Source organism: Chenopodium album, chromosome 8, assembly GCF_948465745.1.
Source record: "Chenopodium album chromosome 8, dcCheAlbu1.1, whole genome shotgun sequence".
NCBI lineage: Eukaryota > Viridiplantae > Streptophyta > Magnoliopsida > Caryophyllales > Amaranthaceae > Chenopodium > Chenopodium album.
The window spans coordinates 69,982,983-70,002,935 of NC_137841.1; the positions used below are offsets into that span (position 1 = coordinate 69,982,983).

The 19,953-nt window shown below is 44.6% G+C and overlaps 1 protein-coding gene and 1 non-coding gene across 2 annotated transcripts; one reads left to right on the forward strand and one right to left on the reverse strand.

The window, feature by feature from the left end:
• Positions 1-15,072: 15,072 nt before the first annotated feature.
• LOC145556975 (small nucleolar RNA R71) lies at positions 15,073-15,179 on the forward strand. Its single transcript, XR_014092062.1, has one exon. It is a non-coding gene; the product is annotated as a small nucleolar RNA R71 (small nucleolar RNA).
• A 1,631-nt stretch (positions 15,180-16,810) lies between these two features.
• LOC145556453 (uncharacterized) lies at positions 16,811-19,243 on the reverse strand. The gene is made up of 3 exons (XM_081618105.1): positions 18,927-19,243; positions 18,643-18,782; positions 16,811-18,559 (listed from the first exon to the last, which is right to left on the reverse strand). Exons 1-3 carry the CDS (start codon positions 19,048-19,050, stop codon positions 18,407-18,409), a joined length of 417 nt encoding a protein of 138 aa, XP_081474231.1. The 5' UTR covers positions 19,051-19,243; the 3' UTR covers positions 16,811-18,406.
• Positions 19,244-19,953: the final 710 nt, after the last annotated feature.

The following is a 19,953-nucleotide window of genomic DNA, read 5'->3' on the forward strand; positions in this document are numbered from 1 at the left end:
ATTTGGACGGGTCTCTTTGGCCCATTTTGTTGTGCTAAAATTCTCTCTCGAAAAGAGTAGACAAACCTTGTCTTTCGAAGGAGATCGAAAAACCCTTATCTTTTGAAAGAGAAGGAGAAATTTTTTTTTTTTCAAAAGGAGGAAGCGTTATAATAAACCTGTAAAAAAAAAAAAACAAGGATTGAGGTTTTCAACCGGTTAAAGTCGATAGAAGTCTGTTTAGGGTAATTTCACCCTGCCACGTGGCCCAATCAGAGGGTGACACGTGTCAGCCCCAGATTGGTCAAAAAGGGACCAATCCCTGCTCGACACGTGTCCTCCCAGAAATCAAGGGAAAAGGCGGCCTTCAGGCCCAAATCTCGAGAATGCCGCAAAACGGCGCAGCCCACCAATGATTAGGGTTCAGTGACCTAATCAGGGGCACAATTCTCAATGTCCCTATAAATAGGGAGATGTCCCTCATTTTGAGGGCACGTTTTATCATTTATTACACCTGTACTCTCTTACATCAGAGAAACACCTGAGCTTGGAATCCAAGCAGATCCCCACCTAAATTTCCGTACTCTTTATTCCGTTTCAAGTTACTAACTAAACCGTCGGAGGCGGAGCTCCAACCACCCGGAGTCTCCGTTATTTTGCAGGTACAGACCGGCCAGACCAGAATTCGTGACGTAACTCTCCCGAAGGACAAAAACACCCAAAACATTTGGCGCCGTCTGTGGGGAGAGTACCTCGAAGATGGTTCAAGAGTCTGTACCACCTCCTAACCGTCTGGGTGAAGACCCAGAAGTTTTTACAGACCATGAGGAGGATGAGGATCCTCAGGTCCAAACCTCCACAGTCAAAGACGACTCTCTCAGAGTCAAGCACATCCGGTCCAGGGAAACTCTGGAGCGGGGTGCCTCCCAGGCGGGTCCGAGCAGGCCCACTGGGCAGCCGGATGGGGCAACCCAGACGGCAGCAGGATCAGCCCCTGTCACCCGAGACGAACTCATGAGGTTCATGACGAGTTTCAAGGGTGAAATCACAGAGCTGATCACCAAGAGCCGGGCTGGACCAAGTAAAGGCCAGTCGACAAAGAAGACTCCTCCAGGGAAGGGGAAGTCAGTCAGAAACCGGCAGCCCACTCCCCATCCAAAGGAGAAGGCTGCCAGGACCATTGATTGGTCAAAGATTCTCCTTCCTGGGAACAATACCAACACTCAACGGCCTCAGCAGCCGGTGAGAGGCAAAAAATCAATTACTGATGCCCGGGAGATCATCAATCGGAAGAGAAATCAATCGCTGTCTGAGTCGGTTTTAACGTCGAACTTTCCAGACAGCTTCAACAACATTTCTGCAGGGAGTGCATCCTCCTTGCATGAGAGTCAGACAGGCGGTAATACCGTCCATTCTGGCCCCCATATGATTGGAACTGTCCCGTATGTGCCTACTCAGGCTTACGGGCAGTATCCTCCTCGCTTCATGCAGCCGGCTTTCTTTGGGGGTCAGACGGCATATTCAAACGTCCAGCCTTTGGACTGGCAGCTTCGTTTGCTGCGCCTGGGTGAACAACCATCTGCGTTCACTCGGGAGATAACTGAGGCGGCTCAGCCGGCCAAGGTTAAGAATGTGTTGGTTGGTACCTATGACAGTACCTCCAACCCGGAAGATCACCTCATGGCTTACACCAACCTCATGTATCTGCAGGGGTTGGATGATGTCACTTGGTGTCGATGCTTCCCGGCTACATTGAAGGGCATTGCCCAACAATGGTTTGGTAATCTGCCAGCCGGGTCCATAGACAGCTTCAGGAAGCTTGCCTTCCTGTTTGCCTCTAACTTCTCAATGAACATCCCTGCTAAGAAAACAAGCCTTGATCTGAGCACTGTTAAGCAGGGAGAGAGAGAAGGGCTGCGCTCATATGTCAGGCGGTTCAACCTGATCAGAATTCAGATTCAGGGGCTGTCTGATGAGGTAGCTTTTACAGACTTTTTTAAGGGTCTGAGAGACGGGTCGACTTTTAAGTTTGACCTTGTCAGAAAAGGGGCTTTCACCCTACAGGCGGCCCTGAGGGAGGCGGAGAGCTACATCCAAGCTACCGACCTCTGCTCGCCCGGTAGCCAGTCGGACTCCAAAAAGTCCGACAAGCAAATTGACAACCGTCCTGCTCAGCCGGCAAAAAAGAAAGAAGAGAGCAAGAAGAGAAAAGAAGTATGGGCGGTTAGTGACTCTGACCAGCCGTCCTAGAAGAAAAAGAAAGAGTTTAAACCGTACGTCCCCAAGTACGAGTTTAACAAAGACTGCAACTCCATCCTCATGGAGGTAAAGGACCGACTGTCCATTGAGAAGCCGAATCCTATGAAAAGTTTCGTCCAGTCACGGAACAAAAATAAATACTGTCAGTTCCATGAGGAAGTTGGCCATGACACCAACGACTGCTTTAGTCTTCAGCGGGCGTTGGACCGACTGGCTGACAAAGGGCTGCTGAAGTCCTACATTTCTAAGTCCCCAGTCGGGGCAAAAAAGAAAAGCAAGGGTTAGTCCTCCAAGACTACCCCCAGCCTGCTAGTAGTTCGGATACCGACAAGGAGCCGGTCTACACTATAGCAGGCGGGCTCTCATGTGGTGGCCCTACCATCCGGGGCACCAAGAGCCATCTTCGAAAGATGGACAAAGATGATGATGAGCAGGCGGAAGCCAGCTCCTCCTTCCCAGACGTCCTGATCACTGAGAAGGATAGGGGCAGCGTCCGCCGCCCGCATGATGACCCGGTGGTCATTGAATGTAAGGTTGCCAACCAGCTGGTTGGACGGATCCTTATAGACACCGGCAGCTCATCAGACATCATCAACCTCCGGTGCCTGCAAAAGCTGAAATACAATGTCAGCAGCATGCATCAGGTCACCCACCCCTTGGTTGGTTTTGGGGGTGGGATGGTCTACCCAGCCGGGAGAATTGAATTACCCATCCGGCTGGGGGAGAAAGGCCAGGGACGACACATTGTCGTCAGATTCTTGGTCGTTGAGGAGTTGACCGCCTACAACATCATCCTTGGCAGGCCAACCCTCAACGTAGCCAAAGCGGTAATCATCTCATCTCTCATGCTCATCAAGTATGAGAAGGATGATGGCATTGTTGGTTCCCTGAATGGGGATCAGAAGACGGCTCGGGAGTGCTACCTCTCAGCCGTCAGAGACACTGTAACCCCAGGTGTCCAGGAACCAATAGACCTTGACAATGTCAAGGATGCCGATCCAGCACCCGCCCCACCAGCAGCCGGTAAGAAAAGAAAGGCACCTCTGCTGGTGGAGGTGAAGAAAGAGAAAAAATAGCAATCACTGACCGGTGAGCGGTCAGATGAGCTCCGTCCTCAACCGGCTGGCGAAAGCATTGATCTCGTTCTGGATGACAGCCGTCCAGAACGTACTATTAAGGTTGGGACGGTTGCTCATGCTACTTTGGGTGCAAGCCTGCACCTCCTGCTGAAGGAATTCAAAGACATCTTTGCCTTTGAAGTGGAAGAGATGCCAGGCGTCAGCCCGGATCTCGCTGTCCACAAACTCGCCGTGGATCCCAAAAAGAAGCCCATCCGGCAAAAGAAAAGAAACCACGGCGAGGAAAGAAGTCAGGCGGCAGCTGCCGAAGTCAAAAAGCTGCTAGACGCCAGGTTCATTCGGCCTTGGAATTTTCCCGACTGGGTGGCCAATGTGGTCCTTGTTAAGAAACCGAATGGGACCTGGCGCATGTGTGTTGATTACACAGACCTCAACAAGGCGTGTCAAAAGGACAGTTATCCGCTTCCAAAAATCGACAGTCTTGTCGACTCTACAGCCGGCCACGCCTTGATGAGCTTTATGGATGTCTATTCCGGCTTCCATCAGATACCCCTGTGGAAGAAAGATCAAGAGAAGACGGCCTTTGTCACTGATCAGGGGTTATTCTGTTATACTGTGATGCCGTTTGGCTTGAAAAATGCGCCTGCCACTTTCCAACGGATGATTAATACGGTCTTTGTTAATCAGATTGGGAGGAATGTGGAGGCGTACATTGATGACATGATAGTCAAATTCAAGCAGCAGGCGGATCACCTTCACCACACTCAGGCGACATAAGGTTATGTTAAATCCTAAGAAATGCGTCTTTGGTGTTGAGTCTGGGAAGTTTCTCGGATTCCTGATTGATCAAAGGGGGATAGAGGCTAACCCTGAGAAGATATAGGCGGTGATTGACATGAAGTCACCTCGTTCTTTCAAGGAAGTCCAGAGACTCACCGGTTGCCTGGCCGCCATGGGAAGATTCCTCAACCGGTCAGGTGACAAATGCCTCTACTTCTTCCAAGCAATCAGGAAAAAGACCAGATTTGAATGGGGGGATGATGCTGAGGCGGCGTTCCAGAGGTTGAAAGAGCATTTACACTCTCTGCCTAGGTTGGTCAGTCCTCTGCCTAGGGAGACGTTGTACATGTACCTAGCCGTCTCAGACCATGCACATCCGGTGGTGATCTACACGGACCAGCCACTCAAGCGGCCAATGTCTACCTTGGACTCATCCGGGAGAATGTTGAAATGGGCTATTGAAATGCAAAGTCTTGAAATCACTTACGAACCAAGAAAGACAGTGAAGGGTCAGGCGTTTGCCGACTTCATTGTGGAAATGACTCGTCCGGTGGCTCCGGATAATCTTGATCAGGTTTGGAAAGTGTATGTAGACGGGAGCTCTACAAAGAACGGCTGTGGTGCAGGCGTAATTTATGAGTCTCCTGAAGGAGACAGATTTGAGTATGCACTACGCTTCAAGTTTCAGGCCTCTAACAATGAGGCGGAATATGAAGCCCTGCTAGCCGGCATGCGCATGTGTAAGGCGGCAGGGGCCATGAAAATTGACGCCTACTCTGATTCTCAATTGGTTGTTAGCCAGTATGAGGGAAGTTATGAGGCTACCCATCCGGCTATGATCAAATATCTTCAGGCGGTCAAAGAGGAGGCCGGGGCACTTGAGAAATTCCGGCTGAACCAAGTGCCTAGGTCTGAAAATAACCAGGCGGATGCGTTGTCAAAACTAGCATCTTCCGCCTGCCATAATACGCCTCGGTCCGTTTTTTGGGAAGTTCTGGAAAAGAGAAGAATCAATGAAGATCCCATTGGAGTTTTGGACCGAAGCTCTACCTGGATGGATGGCATCCGGGCTTATCTCTCAGACGGCACACTTCCTGATTCGCCACAGGAAGCAGCCGTCCTGAAGAAGCGAGCTGCAAGCTTTGAGTTGAGAAATGGAGAGCTCTTCAAGGCGGGGTTTCTTAAGCCTCTGTTGAAGTGTGTCACCCCAGAAAAGGGGAAGGAAGTTCTCGAAGACTTGCACTCGGGATTCTGCGCCTCTCATATAGGCGGCAGGTCCCTAGCCGTCAGAGCCAGACGACATTATTTTTGGCCCACTCTTGAGGCAGACGCCAAGGAGTTGGTTAAGAAATGTGACAAGTGCCAAAAGTTTGGCAAACTTATTCATCGCCCGGCTACTGATCTGACGGCCATCCACAGCCCAATCCCATTTGCAAAATGGGGCATGGATATTCTAGGTCCCTACACGCCTGCTCCAGGCGGAAAGCGTTACATCTTAGTGGCTGTGGATGATTTCACCAAGTGGGTTGAGGCTGAGGCGGTAAAAAACATCAAGACCTCAGACGTAATTTCTTTCATCTAGAAGAATGTTATCACCCGGTATGGGGTACCTATGTCTATGGTGTTTGATAATGGTCCTCAGTTTGAGACGCCTCAGCTAAAAACCTGGTTGGGAGATCAGGGTATCTCAAGCTTCTTTGCATCTGTTGGCCGGCCCCAAGCAAACGGCCAAGTTGAAGCCTTCAACAAACTCATCTCAGACGGAATTAAGAAGAAAATAGAAAGAACTGGTGGCTTGTGGGCAGAAGAGTTAATCCATGTCCTATGGGCCATCCGGACAACAGAAAAAGGGGCAACCGGTGAAACCCCATTTCTCATGGTTTACGGTGCTGAAGCCGTCTTGCCCATCGAACGTTACGAGCCGACTCTTAGAGTCATGTTATATGATGAAGAGACAAACTGGGAAGCAATGCGCCTGACATTGGATTCACTCCCAGAGCGCAGGGGCAATGCCGCCTTGCGACATGAGATTTACCGTCTGAGAATGACTAGAGCCTACAACAAAAAAGTACACAAGCGTCCTTTGAAAGTTGACGACTTAGTGTTACGAAAAATGGAGGCAACCGGTAGGGCCAATGAGCTGGGAAAGCTAACACCAAATTGGGAAGGCCCCTACCGGATCTATGAAGAAGTAAGGGAGGACACCTACCGCCTGGAAACCCCAGACGGCAGGCGCCTGCCTAGAACTTGGAATGTAGATAATCTGAAAAAATACTACTTCTGAGAATGTAATTTTTTTGTAAACAAATCAATGAAATTAGACGTTTGCAAGATTAAGTTATTTTTGGATTGATTATTCATCCGGGTAATACCCAGGCGGGTCCCTTTCTACTCAACTAAGTTTGATACTTAGTAAAGGTTACATTGGACCGCCTGGGTAATACTCGGATACCTTGTTTATTTAAGTTTGATACTTTGTTTATTCAACCGCCTAAATATCCGCCTGGGTAATATTCAGACGGATCTATTTGTTTAAAAAACTAAGTTCGATACTTAGTGTAAATTCAATACTAACTAGAAACTAAGCACAAAAACGTTTAGTGGCTACACAACCGGTCTCAAACAAGACCAGAGGCTAAATTGGCCGGATGGTTGCTCATTTTATAAAATCGCCTGTCCCAACATGGACAAAGGCGTCCGTCGACACCCCTCCGGGTGCAATCGTCGCAGAGAACGGACTATTGTCGGTTCTACGTATCCACGCAGACGACAAAAATTGAATGACCAAATTGGTCAACTCATAGCCGCCTGACCAAAATAACCTTCGACGAACGGACAAGTTCCCAGATACCGGATGCCCAAAGGCATCAGTCGGTCACCGGCTGAAGTTCTCACTTAGGTTATTTATCCCAACATTGCACCTCTCCCCAATTGGGGCAAAGGAGTTGTTCAATGGCTATGAAATCTCTACTAAGACGGACATACACCGTATGTGTAGTGACCGAAATGCCTGCTGGTGAACGGCTGTGCACTTGGTTTGGGGAAATCACTACTGTGATTGATTGACTTACAAACGTATCATGCTCTTTACAGCATCAGACGTTTTCAAGTCAATCAACCAACTCCACTTGAAACCAATCACACAGCTGTCCAGGGGCAAGGACAGCCAGACTATTGACTAGATAGGCAAGTGACAGGGTAAAGTCGTATCCCCTAATCAAAAATAATTACCTAATTCTCTAACTAAAGTAGATAGGGAAGTAGGGTCGATCTCCACAGGGAAACAAATCTTTTTACTCCTAATTAAATATTATACTCTAAATTATTTAAGTAACCAATATTAAAAGTTGAATATGAAACTAAACTAAAAAGAGTAAGAAAAGGGAGAAAATAATATATAAAAGGATCTAGGGCATAGGTTCACCAATAAATAATACTCCGGGGTAAAATAGGGTAATCAATCATTGACATTGCATAAATAACATGATTAACAGGCTCTCGCAATTTATTAACCAACATAGATCTAACAGGCTCTCGCAATTTACTAGATCTAAGTCCTTATCGAAAATAGCCTTTAATATCAAATTAACATCTGCTCGATTCATCAATTTAATATTACTATACTTTTACAAGCCGCAATTGTAAAACATTAAAACAATCCAATAAGAAATCATCATGCAATACCAACAGTCAATAATAGTCAATCATCAATGCATCAATTAATCAGATTGTAAAGGGCTCTCGCTACTTATTACAATCACACAATTAAATTACCGGTATTAAATCTCATCTCTCGAATCTTGACTTAACCATTTATAAATTAACTTGCCTATTGAAACTAGACCTAAACATTAATTCTCATCTCTCGATTCCTGAATCAATATTGTCAAACTCATGCATAAAAGATAGGCCTAATCTAGTCACAGAGCATTAAATCAATCAATAGGAAATTAATCTAGCATTGATAATCAACAACAATAATTCACCCCTTCATATTATTTATTAGATCCCCATAAACCCTAGAAATTAAACTACTCACACATAATTAAATATAAACTAAGCAAAGCAATAAAATAAATCATGATCAAAGGAATAAAATAAATAACTAAGATTAAGGGAAGAGAAATCGTCACCAAAGTAAATCTGGAATTAATCAAAAAATTAAGAACAAAGGTTTTGGGAGAGAGTTTAGAGAGAGAAAACTAAGTAAAGAGAGAAAGTCTAAGAGAAAAGATTAAGAGAAGAAGAAGAAGATATCCTAAAATCGTATTACGGAGGAGTATTTATACTCCGTACAAAAATCCTAAACTAAAACAAATTAAAACGACTCTAATTGTCTCCTAAATAAACACGCGCCCGATCGGGCGAGGCACCGCCCGATCGGGCGCGCCTTTTTTCACCTCTAATAACAATCTCGCGCCCGGCCGGGCGCGTCACCGGGCGCTCCTCCCGCCCGGCCGGGCGCGCCTCCGGGCGCCAGCCTTTTTGGCCGGGCGGATCATTTGGGCCAATATTTGGACTTCGATTGGGCTCCAATTCTTCGGGCCAATCTGGGTTTCCTCTTTGGGTCTTGAATACTCGGTCCAAACGCCCCGGTATCACCTCTACCGAGCCCTTAATCACCGGTTCGATGTCTCTAACCGGCCCTGGGCTATAAAATCTGGTCATGCTTCTCCAGTGCTCGTGATTGCTCCAAAATATCTCGGGAAAATACTCCAAAAGCATAAATCCCTGCAAAAGTCAACCAAATCTACGAAAACACTAGAAAACACCAATTAGTAATAAAAGTGGCTCTAAAGAGCCAAAAACACTACTAATTATGACCAAGGGACGGGGGTAAAATACTATATAAAATGGATACATCAAACTCCCCCAAGCCAAACCTTTGCTTGTCCCTAAGCAAAGATCTCATCAATGAATCAATAAATATGCTTCACCCCAATAAGTAAAAATCAAGCACAAGCGATCCAGGGTAAATCAAATAAACACGCTTCAGAGTCAACCAATCAAATCCATCCAATTATCTTTCTTCCCTAACAATTGTCAAACAAAGCAAACCACAAGAGCATATAGAATTCAAGACTAGTGCTCACACACTCGACTCTCATTTATGTGGCGAGTAAAAGATGTACTCGATCGCTCTCCAACCACCCCTTTAATGTGAACAATGCCCACCCAACTCACACTCTCGTATGTATAAAAACAATGAACGCTCAATCCTACTAATCGACTCGAAATATGCCAAATCATAACTTGCATTGATAAGCAACACTTTCACATTCATACAATTCTATGCACAAAGGTCGGAAGGTCTTTAAAGCTTGTAATGTAAGGCTAGGGTAAAGGGTAGGATAAATTTGGAAATACGTGAGAGAAAAGCTATGCTTAAGGGAGCCATATCCTAATAAAACCCATGATCAAAATAAATAATGATCATACATCTCCTACATAACCAACTCTAACATCAACCAAATATACTCCAATCATAATAAATAAACCCAACTCTTACAATTTCACCCATAAGATATAATAATGGAGTAATAGAGTGAATAAACAAACTTTATTTTCCAAACTCGAAATTTTTCCATTGAGGGCTCAAAATTATTCTTTACAAACCTCCAACTAGAACATTTGAACATTTTTTTTCTTTTTTTTTTCCTTTTGAAGTTCGCTTATTTTTTTCACATTTTTTTTTCTTTGAACTTCTCTTTTTTTTTCTTCATAATATCATGCTTTATTTTTTCCAAGAAAATATAACTCTCAAACTCATCAAAAATAAACATGAACAATCAACAAAACTACTTCTCAAAATCCCACCCAAATTGTGCAAATAAATAGCACACTACAAACTCCCTCACCTCACTCACTAATAGCTCCCCCAAGCCAAGCTTGGGACTAGTAACCAATGGGGCAAAATAGGCTTGTAATGTGGCTAATAAACAATAAAAATTTAAGGCAACAACATGGGTAGCAAGAAGGGAACAAATGTATCTACAATATCTGGAGGCTACCTAAAAGAACAAATGCCTTCGTCCTCCACAATGTGCATAATAATGAATCATATAAATATTACTAATAGTAGCAAACCAATACTCAAATTCATTGACATACCAGGAAAAATGGAACTATCACACATTTCCTAACCAAATCAACTAGTCAAGCACTATATTCACAAGTAGTTGGACAAAATTGACGCATGTTAAGGTTTCAAGACAATCAAACATCAAATCATGATCAACTAATCCACAATGCTTATCATCAAATACCAGGAATCAAAACAATTTGTAAAGTAAGGGGCACAGGGAAACATAATTTATAATTCATTGGAACGTATTTTTTTTGTATTCTTTTTTTTTTAAATAAAGCAATAAAGCTCACCTAAAAAGCGAAAAATCTAACCTAAGAAAACACACCAAAAATAAAGGAAAAGAGAAAAAGAAAAATACCAAACCAAAATCTCCCCCAAGCCAGAATCAGACAATGTCCTCATTGGCCCGGAAACTAGCCCAACATAGCTAGTCCTCATCATCCTCGTCCATCGAGCCGAAGCCCGCACCTCCACTGCCACCTGCACCACCTGCACCAGAAGAGCTACCACCAAAATAGTCAGCGTGAAAACTCCCCCCCGCCGGTCCCCCGAAAGGAATGTCCTGCCCGTACCCGAAAAAGGAAGAATAGTCAGAGTAAATACCACGGGCAGTGGGATCCCTACCGTACCCCTGGGGTGGAGGCTGAAACCAGTCAGGGTGGATAGCGTCGTCGGGAATGTTGCCCCGACGAGCATAATCATCGTACATAGGGTAGAGAGCTCTACCCTGGTTCCTCTCTAAGTACCCTAACCTGTGGTCAATAGAGCCCACCATCCTCCTAAGGTCAGTCTGTGCATGCTCAATACGTCCTATGGCCTGACCTATACTCTGAAAATCCCAAACTGGGTCAGAGTCAACATGAGGGACGGAATGAGACATACAAGGTGGAGAGAAAGCCACCTCGGGCTGGGGCTGAGGTGGTGGTACTGGTGGTGGTGGTGCCTGTCCCCTAGCGTTGGCAACTAAAGCATCATAGGTATAAGAAAGTTGCCCTGGGGAAAAGGCGGTCAAGTCTGGACTGGGAAGAGGAAAAATGGGCAAAGGTTGCTCGTTCCCAGTCCGAATACACCAAAAGGGTGTCTGCTCACTATCCGGCCTAACCCACCCCACATCCTCAAAATACCTAGCAGTCATGTAGGTATCTGGTCCACAGTTAGTCAGCTGGTGGGGTCCGTCTACTATAAAACCGGCCTTTTTCACCGCCAATCGAGTGATAAGGCCACCTAAACGGATAGGGGACTTGGAAGTGGTGCTGGCTGTGGCATGCCGACTCAGGTGATGAACTATGAACCTGCCTATGTTCAATTTCCCGAACCCGTATACATAATGTCCTATTATAGCTAGTTCGTTGGTTTGAGCGTTATGAGGCTCGGCCCTACCCAGGAAACACAATCCCGCAAACCTTTGCCAGATTTTCGGGACAGGGTGGTGAATGGGTTTGGTACTAGCATGTTGGGGGTCGGGGGCAGGTAAACCAGTCAAAGCAAAATATAAATCACCCATTTTATAATCTTCATGCCACTGGTGAGATAGTTCAGAATTTAATTCAAAAACTTTACAAAATTCAACAAAAGTTAAACTAATATTTCTATTATTTAACCTGAAAAATAAATTTGGTCCATTTCTACTACTAACAACATGAAAAGTGGACAAAAATTCACATGTAAGTTCTCGGTATGTAGGATAATGCATGTCAACGAATTTTCTCATGCCAATATCATTCAAAAATCGTTTAACATAATCAAACAAACCATATGATTCTAAGGTAGAGCGGTGTAACCACCGAGAAGAGATTACCTCACGACCGACCAAATGCTCTAATCGTTCCTTCTGTTCCCGGCTTACGATCCGGATCGTCGGCCAATACGGGAGCTGTAAGTCTGGGTCGTACTCCTCCCTCGAGCTGGAGTTCCTACCAAAAATTGATCTTGCCCTCTTTGTAGCCATGTAGAGAAATGGGTCGAAATTTTTGGAATTAAAACTGAAAAATTTTTGTATGACAGTGAAGAGGATGAAGAGAGGATTACAAATATATAAAAAGTTTTGAATTTGGATTGGTAATGGAGGAGAAATCTTAGAGAGAAGTCAGAGAAAATTTGAGGTTTAGAGAGAGAAAGTAATGGAGGAAAGAAGAAATGAAGAAAGAAAGAAGAAAGAAAGAAGAAGAGACGCGTATATAGCTCGCGCCCGGTCGGGCGGTATCTCGCCCGATCGGGCGATCTGAGGAGTTCTGGGATGATTCTCGCGCCCGGTCGGGCGGACTTCTCGCCCGGTCGGGCGATCTGACCAAAATTTTCATCATGTTTTCGCGCCCGGTCGGGCGTCATTCGCCCGATCGGGCGATCTAACTACCTGATTTTCACCTTGCTCTCGCGCCCGATCGGGCGGACAAATTAGTCCGTAAACGTCAAAATTCGCGCCCGGTCGGGCGGCTCTCGCCCGGTCGGGCGAAAATTCTTGGTTTTAGAACTCTACTCTCGCGTCCGTTCGGGCGAGCTTCGCCCGGTCGGGCCCGAGACTAAATCAGGGGCAAATTTCCTTCTGTTCTCAAAAATTTGTCTAACTCTTTTCCTTCAAACCTGTACAAATACTAAAAAAAAACTCATTAAATTCCCTCATCTCTCCTCACATAAGAAAACGAAAAGAAAAACTGGTCTAAAAAAAAATAAAATAAAAATTAAAAATACGGGTTGCCTCCCGCAAAGCGCTGGTTTATCTAGGTCCCGCACGACCTTCTTACCAAGTACAATTCCTAAGACCCTTGGCCTAACGCTTGATCGGGTGGTTTCTCACCCGGTCTAGCGATGTTTAGGCCGCGATGCGGCTTCCTGACATGTCCTGTGGGACGCCAAGTCGCCTTATCTGGTGGATCATCCATGACTTGGATTGGGGGATCTTCAATTCTACGCACTAAAAACCCTTCTTCGATCGAATGTTGCTTCAAATTGTCATTGTGTTCAACACTTGCAACTCGATCTGGCGGAACACTTACCGTAGGCTCGATTCGCACAACTTGCTCTATCGGTTCCACTTGTTCATCCTCGAAACCAAGACCAACATTGTAGAATGCTCTTTCTATTGCATCGACTTCCTTCTGCCATTTGTCTATCTCATCTGAAAGGGATGCAACATAAGATACCGCCTCCAAAGGATCTTTTTCAAGAGCTTGGGGCTTATTAGAATAATTTACAACCACATTAACACTGAAACATTTCTCCTCAGTCATGGAGCTTTTGAGGGTATTATTCAGATTAAAAACCACTTTATCATCCCCTACAGATAGTGTTAGCTTACCACTTCTAACATCTATGACTGCTCCTGCAGTGTTAAGGAATGGTCTACCCAAAATAATTGGGGTTTGCATATCCTCAGCCATATCAAGAACAACAAAGTCTACAGGTATATAAAATTTACCTACTCTAACGGGGACGTCCTCTAAAACACCTAGGGGGTATTTGAAAGAACGGTCGGCCATTTGCAGAGTTATATTGGTAGCTTTTAATTTACCCATATTTAACTTAGAACATACAGATAATGGCATAACGCTAACACTAGCACCCAAATCACATAATGCATTATCAATCAGAAGATTACCAATATGACAAGGGATAGAAAAACTACCCGGATCTTTCAGTTTAGGTGGAGACTTATTTTGAAGTACGGCACTACACTCTGCAGTGAAAGCTACTGTCTCTACCTCACTAATAGACCTTTTTCTCGTCAAAATTTCTTTCATAAATTTTGCATATGAGGGGATTTGTGTGATCAATTCAGTAAAGGGAACTGTTACTTTCAAATCCTTAACCACCTCCAGGAACTTACCAAACTGCTTATCCAAGTTTGTCTTCAATTGACGATTGGGGAAAGGAAGTTTGATAATTGGCTTTTGAGCATTCTTCGCTTTGTCTGGAGTAGCCACCTTCTCCGGAGTTTTATCCTGCAATGTAGGATTAGATATGTTAGTATTATCCTCTAACCCTGCAGGGCTAGCAACTACATTGTTTGGTTTAATGGAATCAAGATTAGAATTATTTAATAAAATAGGTTCATCGACTCTGGGCATAGAGGGCCCTTCATAGTTTGAACCACTCCTTAGAGTAATTGCAAATGCTTGATCCGTAGGCCTAGTCGGCTGTGCCGGCAAGGCTCCCTGTTGGCGTGCTTGTAGAGTAGCGGAGAGTTGCGCAATTTGATTATCTATAATTTTGTTATGTGCTAGAATTTGATCAATTGTCGCATCTCTACTCTCCATGTGCTTTTGCATATTAACCAACATTGCTCTAATTTCCCCTAAAGAAGGATCTGTAGATGAGGGGGGTTGTTGTGGTTGATTCTTTTGGCCAGCATTGGGATGATAGTATTTCTGCTGCTGTTGCTGTGGCACCTGTGGTTCTTGTGGTGGTGGATTTTGAACATTAGTGCTCCGGTAGGAAAGGTATGGATGATTCCGATACCCAGGATTGTAAGTGTTGGAGTATGGGTTATTCTGCCTATAAGCTTGGAAGGCATTAACGTGCTCCACAGAACTCCTGCAATCCTGCTCCCAATGACCTACAATACCACAATTTTCACAGAAAGCCTCATTAGAATTATTATTAATCGCAGAAACATTAGCTACGTTAGCAGTGCTCAGATTATCTAATTTTTGACAAATAGAGGTCAATTGAGCTTGCAAAAAAGATACAGAGTCGACGCTATGTTTCCCCTTGTTAGCAAATCCTCTGGGATTCCCATATTGGGAATTGTGTATCGCCATATCTTCAATAACCTGACCTGCGTCATCAACATTAAGATTCATAAATCTACCACTAGCTGCAGAGTCTAAAATTATTCTAGAAGAATTTCCAATGCCGTTATAAAAGGCTTGGATTAACTGCCATTGTGCTAAATTGTGGTGAGGGCATTCTCTTTGTAAGTCCTTGAACCTCTCCCAAGCCTCATATAAAGACTCATCGGCTTCTTGGGCGAAATTCTGAATCGCACTCCGTAGTACTGCTGTTCTCTCTGCAGGATAATATTTGTTATAAAAATTCAAAACAAGAGTTTCCCAGTCAGTTATACCAAGCGTAGTTCTCTTTAGACCATTAAACCACAATTTAGCTTTTCCAGTTAAAGAAAAGGGAAAGAGAATCTCCCTGATTTGGTCTTGAGTGACCCCGGCTTGCCTTATGGTGTTGCAATATTGACAATAGTCGGCAATGTGAAGATTCGGGTCTTCACCCTTGGCTCCACTGAATTGCTTCCTCTCTATCATCGTTATAAATTGGGGTTTGATTTCGAATTGAACCCCATCAAGAGTCGGAGTAGGGGTGAGATGTGGAAAATCCGTAAGCTTTGGTTGTGAATAATCACTAAGTTTCTTTGGAACCGCCATCTCTGATTCTGTGTCTGATGATGCCTCTGAATTGCTAGAACCAGTTGGAGAATCTCGGTGATTATTGTTATTATCACCAGAATCCGCCAGGATTTGCTTGTAGAAGTTTTTCTGTCTATGGAAGGAATGTTCGATCTCAGGATCGAATGGGATGTAACCTGATCTGGAACACCTGGGCATAAACAAAAACTAGAAGCAAATATGAGATTTGTCTCAGAGAACTAACGCTCTCTGAGACAAAAGGGAAATAATCTAGACTACAAAAATAATCAGAAATAAAAATAAAACCGTCTCCCCGGCAACAGCGCCAAATTTTGACAGGGTAAAGTCGTATCCCCTAATCAAAAATAATTACCTAATTCTCTAACTAAAGTAGATAGGGAAGTAGGGTCGATCTCCACAGGGAAACAAATCTTTTTACTCCTAATTAAATATTATACTCTAAATTATTTAAGTAACCAATATTAAAAGTTGAATATGAAACTAAACTAAAAAGAGTAAGAAAAGGGAGAAAATAATATATAAAAGGATCTAGGGCATAGGTTCACCAATAAATAATACTCCGGGGTAAAATAGGGTAATCAATCATTGACATTGCATAAATAACATGATTAACAGGCTCTCGCAATTTATTAACCAACATAGATCTAACAGGCTCTCGCAATTTACTAGATCTAAGTCCTTATCGAAAATAGCCTTTAATATCAAATTAACATCTGCTCGATTCATCAATTTAATATTACTATACTTTTACAAGCCGCAATTGTAAAACATTAAAACAATCCAATAAGAAATCATCATGCAATACCAACAGTCAATAATAGTCAATCATCAATGCATCAATTAATCAGATTGTAAAGGGCTCTCGCTACTTATTACAATCACACAATTAAATTACCGGTATTAAATCTCATCTCTCGAATCTTGACTTAACCATTTATAAATTAACTTGCCTATTGAAACTAGACCTAAACATTAATTCTCATCTCTCGATTCCTGAATCAATATTGTCAAACTCATGCATAAAAGATAGGCCTAATCTAGTCACAGAGCATTAAATCAATCAATAGGAAATTAATCTAGCATTGATAATCAACAACAATAATTCACCCCTTCATATTATTTATTAGATCCCCATAAACCCTAGAAATTAAACTACTCACACATAATTAAATATAAACTAAGCAAAGCAATAAAATAAATCATGATCAAAGGAATAAAATAAATAACTAAGATTAAGGGAAGAGAAATCGTCACCAAAGTAAATCTGGAATTAATCAAAAAATTAAGAACAAAGGTTTTGGGAGAGAGTTTAGAGAGAGAAAACTAAGTAAAGAGAGAAAGTCTAAGAGAAAAGATTAAGAGAAGAAGAAGAAGATATCCTAAAATCGTATTACGGAGGAGTATTTATACTCCGTACAAAAATCCTAAACTAAAACAAATTAAAACGACTCTAATTGTCTCCTAAATAAACACGCGCCCGATCGGGCGAGGCACCGCCCGATCGGGCGCGCCTTTTTTCACCTCTAATAACAATCTCGCGCCCGGCCGGGCGCGTCACCGGGCGCTCCTCCCGCCCGGCCGGGCGCGCCTCCGGGCGCCAGCCTTTTTGGCCGGGCGGATCATTTGGGCCAATATTTGGACTTCGATTGGGCTCCAATTCTTCGGGCCAATCTGGGTTTCCTCTTTGGGTCTTGAATACTCGGTCCAAACGCCCCGGTATCACCTCTACCGAGCCCTTAATCACCGGTTCGATGTCTCTAACCGGCCCTGGGCTATAAAATCTGGTCATGCTTCTCCAGTGCTCGTGATTGCTCCAAAATATCTCGGGAAAATACTCCAAAAGCATAAATCCCTGCAAAAGTCAACCAAATCTACGAAAACACTAGAAAACACCAATTAGTAATAAAAGTGGCTCTAAAGAGCCAAAAACACTACTAATTATGACCAAGGGACGGGGGTAAAATACTATATAAAATGGATACATCAGCAAGAAATCGCCGCATGCTTTAAATAAGTTGGGCAAAAATTAAAATTTGCAAAAATTAAAATTCAGATGCAAAATGATCAAAATCGACTTAGTCGGTGCAATTCATAAAAGTCCACTCAACCAAACGGTTGTAGTGGATTAAATGTTATTCGGACCCTGTCCGGGAAAAAGAGAAATTGTTAATTAACCCGGCTCCTCAGCCGGTAAGTACACAGATACTCGGCACGCAGGCCGGAAAAAGCAAGTTTTGGCATACAGCCACTGAATAAAAGGAAAATAAAAAGAAAGCAAAGATTGGCATACTGCCGCTGAATGATCATTTCTGGCCTGCAGACGGAGCCTCCTGGTCCTCTCCTTTCTCCTCATTGTCTGAGGGAATTTCCTGTGCTTTGCCAGGACCAGGAAGCACAGGCGCGTATGGCTCAGTGGAGTTGACCCAGGCTTCGAAGGAGGCAGGCTCTGGCTCGCCTTGCTCCCGCAAGTACACCACGTACTCGACGTAGCTGTGCGCCAGTGCCCAGACGCTGTAATCCGTGTCTGGGTACAAGGCAGCCCAGACAATCTTCATACGGGCGTCGTTGTCAGCGTCACTCTCAGCAACCAGGCGGTTTTGTTCCGCCTCCAGGGTTGTTGCAAAGTTTTTCTGAGCCTGCGCAACATCCTTCTCTAGCCTCTCAACCTTGGACTTAAGTTTGCCAAGGTCCGCCTGGGCCTTCTTGAGCGCCTCATCAGCCTTCTTGGCGCTCTCGTCTGCCTTTTTCTGGGCCTCCTCCGCCCCCTTCTTGGCCGTCTCAGCATCTGCAGCCCGCTGGTTGGCCGCCTTCAGATCTAGCTCCAGCTTCTGGATTTTGGACGCCTATGTCATAATTATTGCTTTAGTTTCAAGTTCATTTACGATAGTTGAGTGCAAAGCAATATTATCAGCGTCTATGGCAGACTTCTTGGCCCTTTTTACCTCTTCCCGTTTGCGGGAATAAGGACGTTTGAGCCCGTCCACCCGCAGCATGGCCTGCAAATAAGTCAGGCGGAATAAGTATTACAGGCGGGATTAAACACTTGGAAAAAATAAAATTGAATTGACAAGTTTCTTACCTCATCCAGAAGGGATAGAATGCGTTCAAGATTGAACGTCTCTATCCCAGGGATTTCGTCCTTATCCCTCTTCCGGACGGCCTCCAGCATGGCCTTGGCATGCTTCTGGACGTCTGGCCAGCGGGGAGATTGAGTTTGATCTGCACCACAATCAATAGGTGATGAGTGCGAAACTAAGGCGGCACCTATTTGTATCCGACCGTCTGAGGATGACGTCTGTTGGGAGTGGGATTTCACCCGCAAAGGCCACCCCAGCTCAAGCGGGGATTCAAAAGGGTTCTTACCTTCAGAGCCGGCCAAGCGAGTAACGCTTGCAGGCGTGGAGAACCCCCCGGTTGCTGTAACGGGGTTAACGAGGTCAAGGCACAAGCTGCCGCCTATCTTCTCGTTTCGCCCCGCTATCCGCATCTGTTGATGCCCGGCTGAGGCGCCAGGAGTCTACGCGGAGGCGGCCTTCTTAATTTTGCTTAGAACGGCTGGGGTCTCCTCCCTAGCCCGTTTGAGTTGTTTCTCAAACGTCTTTCCACCAACCTCTCCCCCCTGTGAAAAATAATCGAAGTCAAAGTTAGCATCCGGGCAAAATAGTCCTTAAGATCAATTTAAGAAAAAGTCAGGCGCTTATTACCTTGGCCTTGAGTTCGGCCGCAGCTTTTTCCGCAAGATCATTGCGGATGGCTGCAGAAGACCGCCTGGGAGTTTTCTCCGATTGCAGCATTCTCAACGCTTCTTCTGCAAAAAGAAAGAAACTGGTTAACATCATAAAACAATACCGATAGAAAAATACTACAGGCAGTATAAACTCAGGTGCATACGTTTATTAAACATGTGCCCTAGCCCGCAGGCGGCTAGAAAGCACTCATCCCTGAACCAGGCGCTCTTGGGAATCCAGTTCTTAGGGACTTTTATTGTTTCCCCGGTTGACAGAGTTGCGTCTGTGAGGCCGAAAAAGTCTGCCTCAATTATTTTATCAAAGTCTTCCTCTGGGATCCGGGGAAAAGCGCACTTCCTGCCCAACAAGTCAGGCTTCTTGTTGTACAGGCGGAATTCATAATTTTCCCGTTTGGTGGGGGCTGACATCAGGTAAAACATGTGCTTCCAGCCGTCGAACTTTGAGACCTTGTCCAAGGTCATCATTTATTGCGGATGGGTGGTTAGAGTATACCACGCCCTCCAGCCGCCTGGGCTTCTGCTGAGGTAATGCATGCTGGCAAAAGCCTCCCAGCCGGGGTTGAGCCCTTGAAACTCGCAGGCAGCAACATACCCCAGAATATTGGTCCAAGAATTGGGGGTAAGTTGCCAGACTCCAAGGGC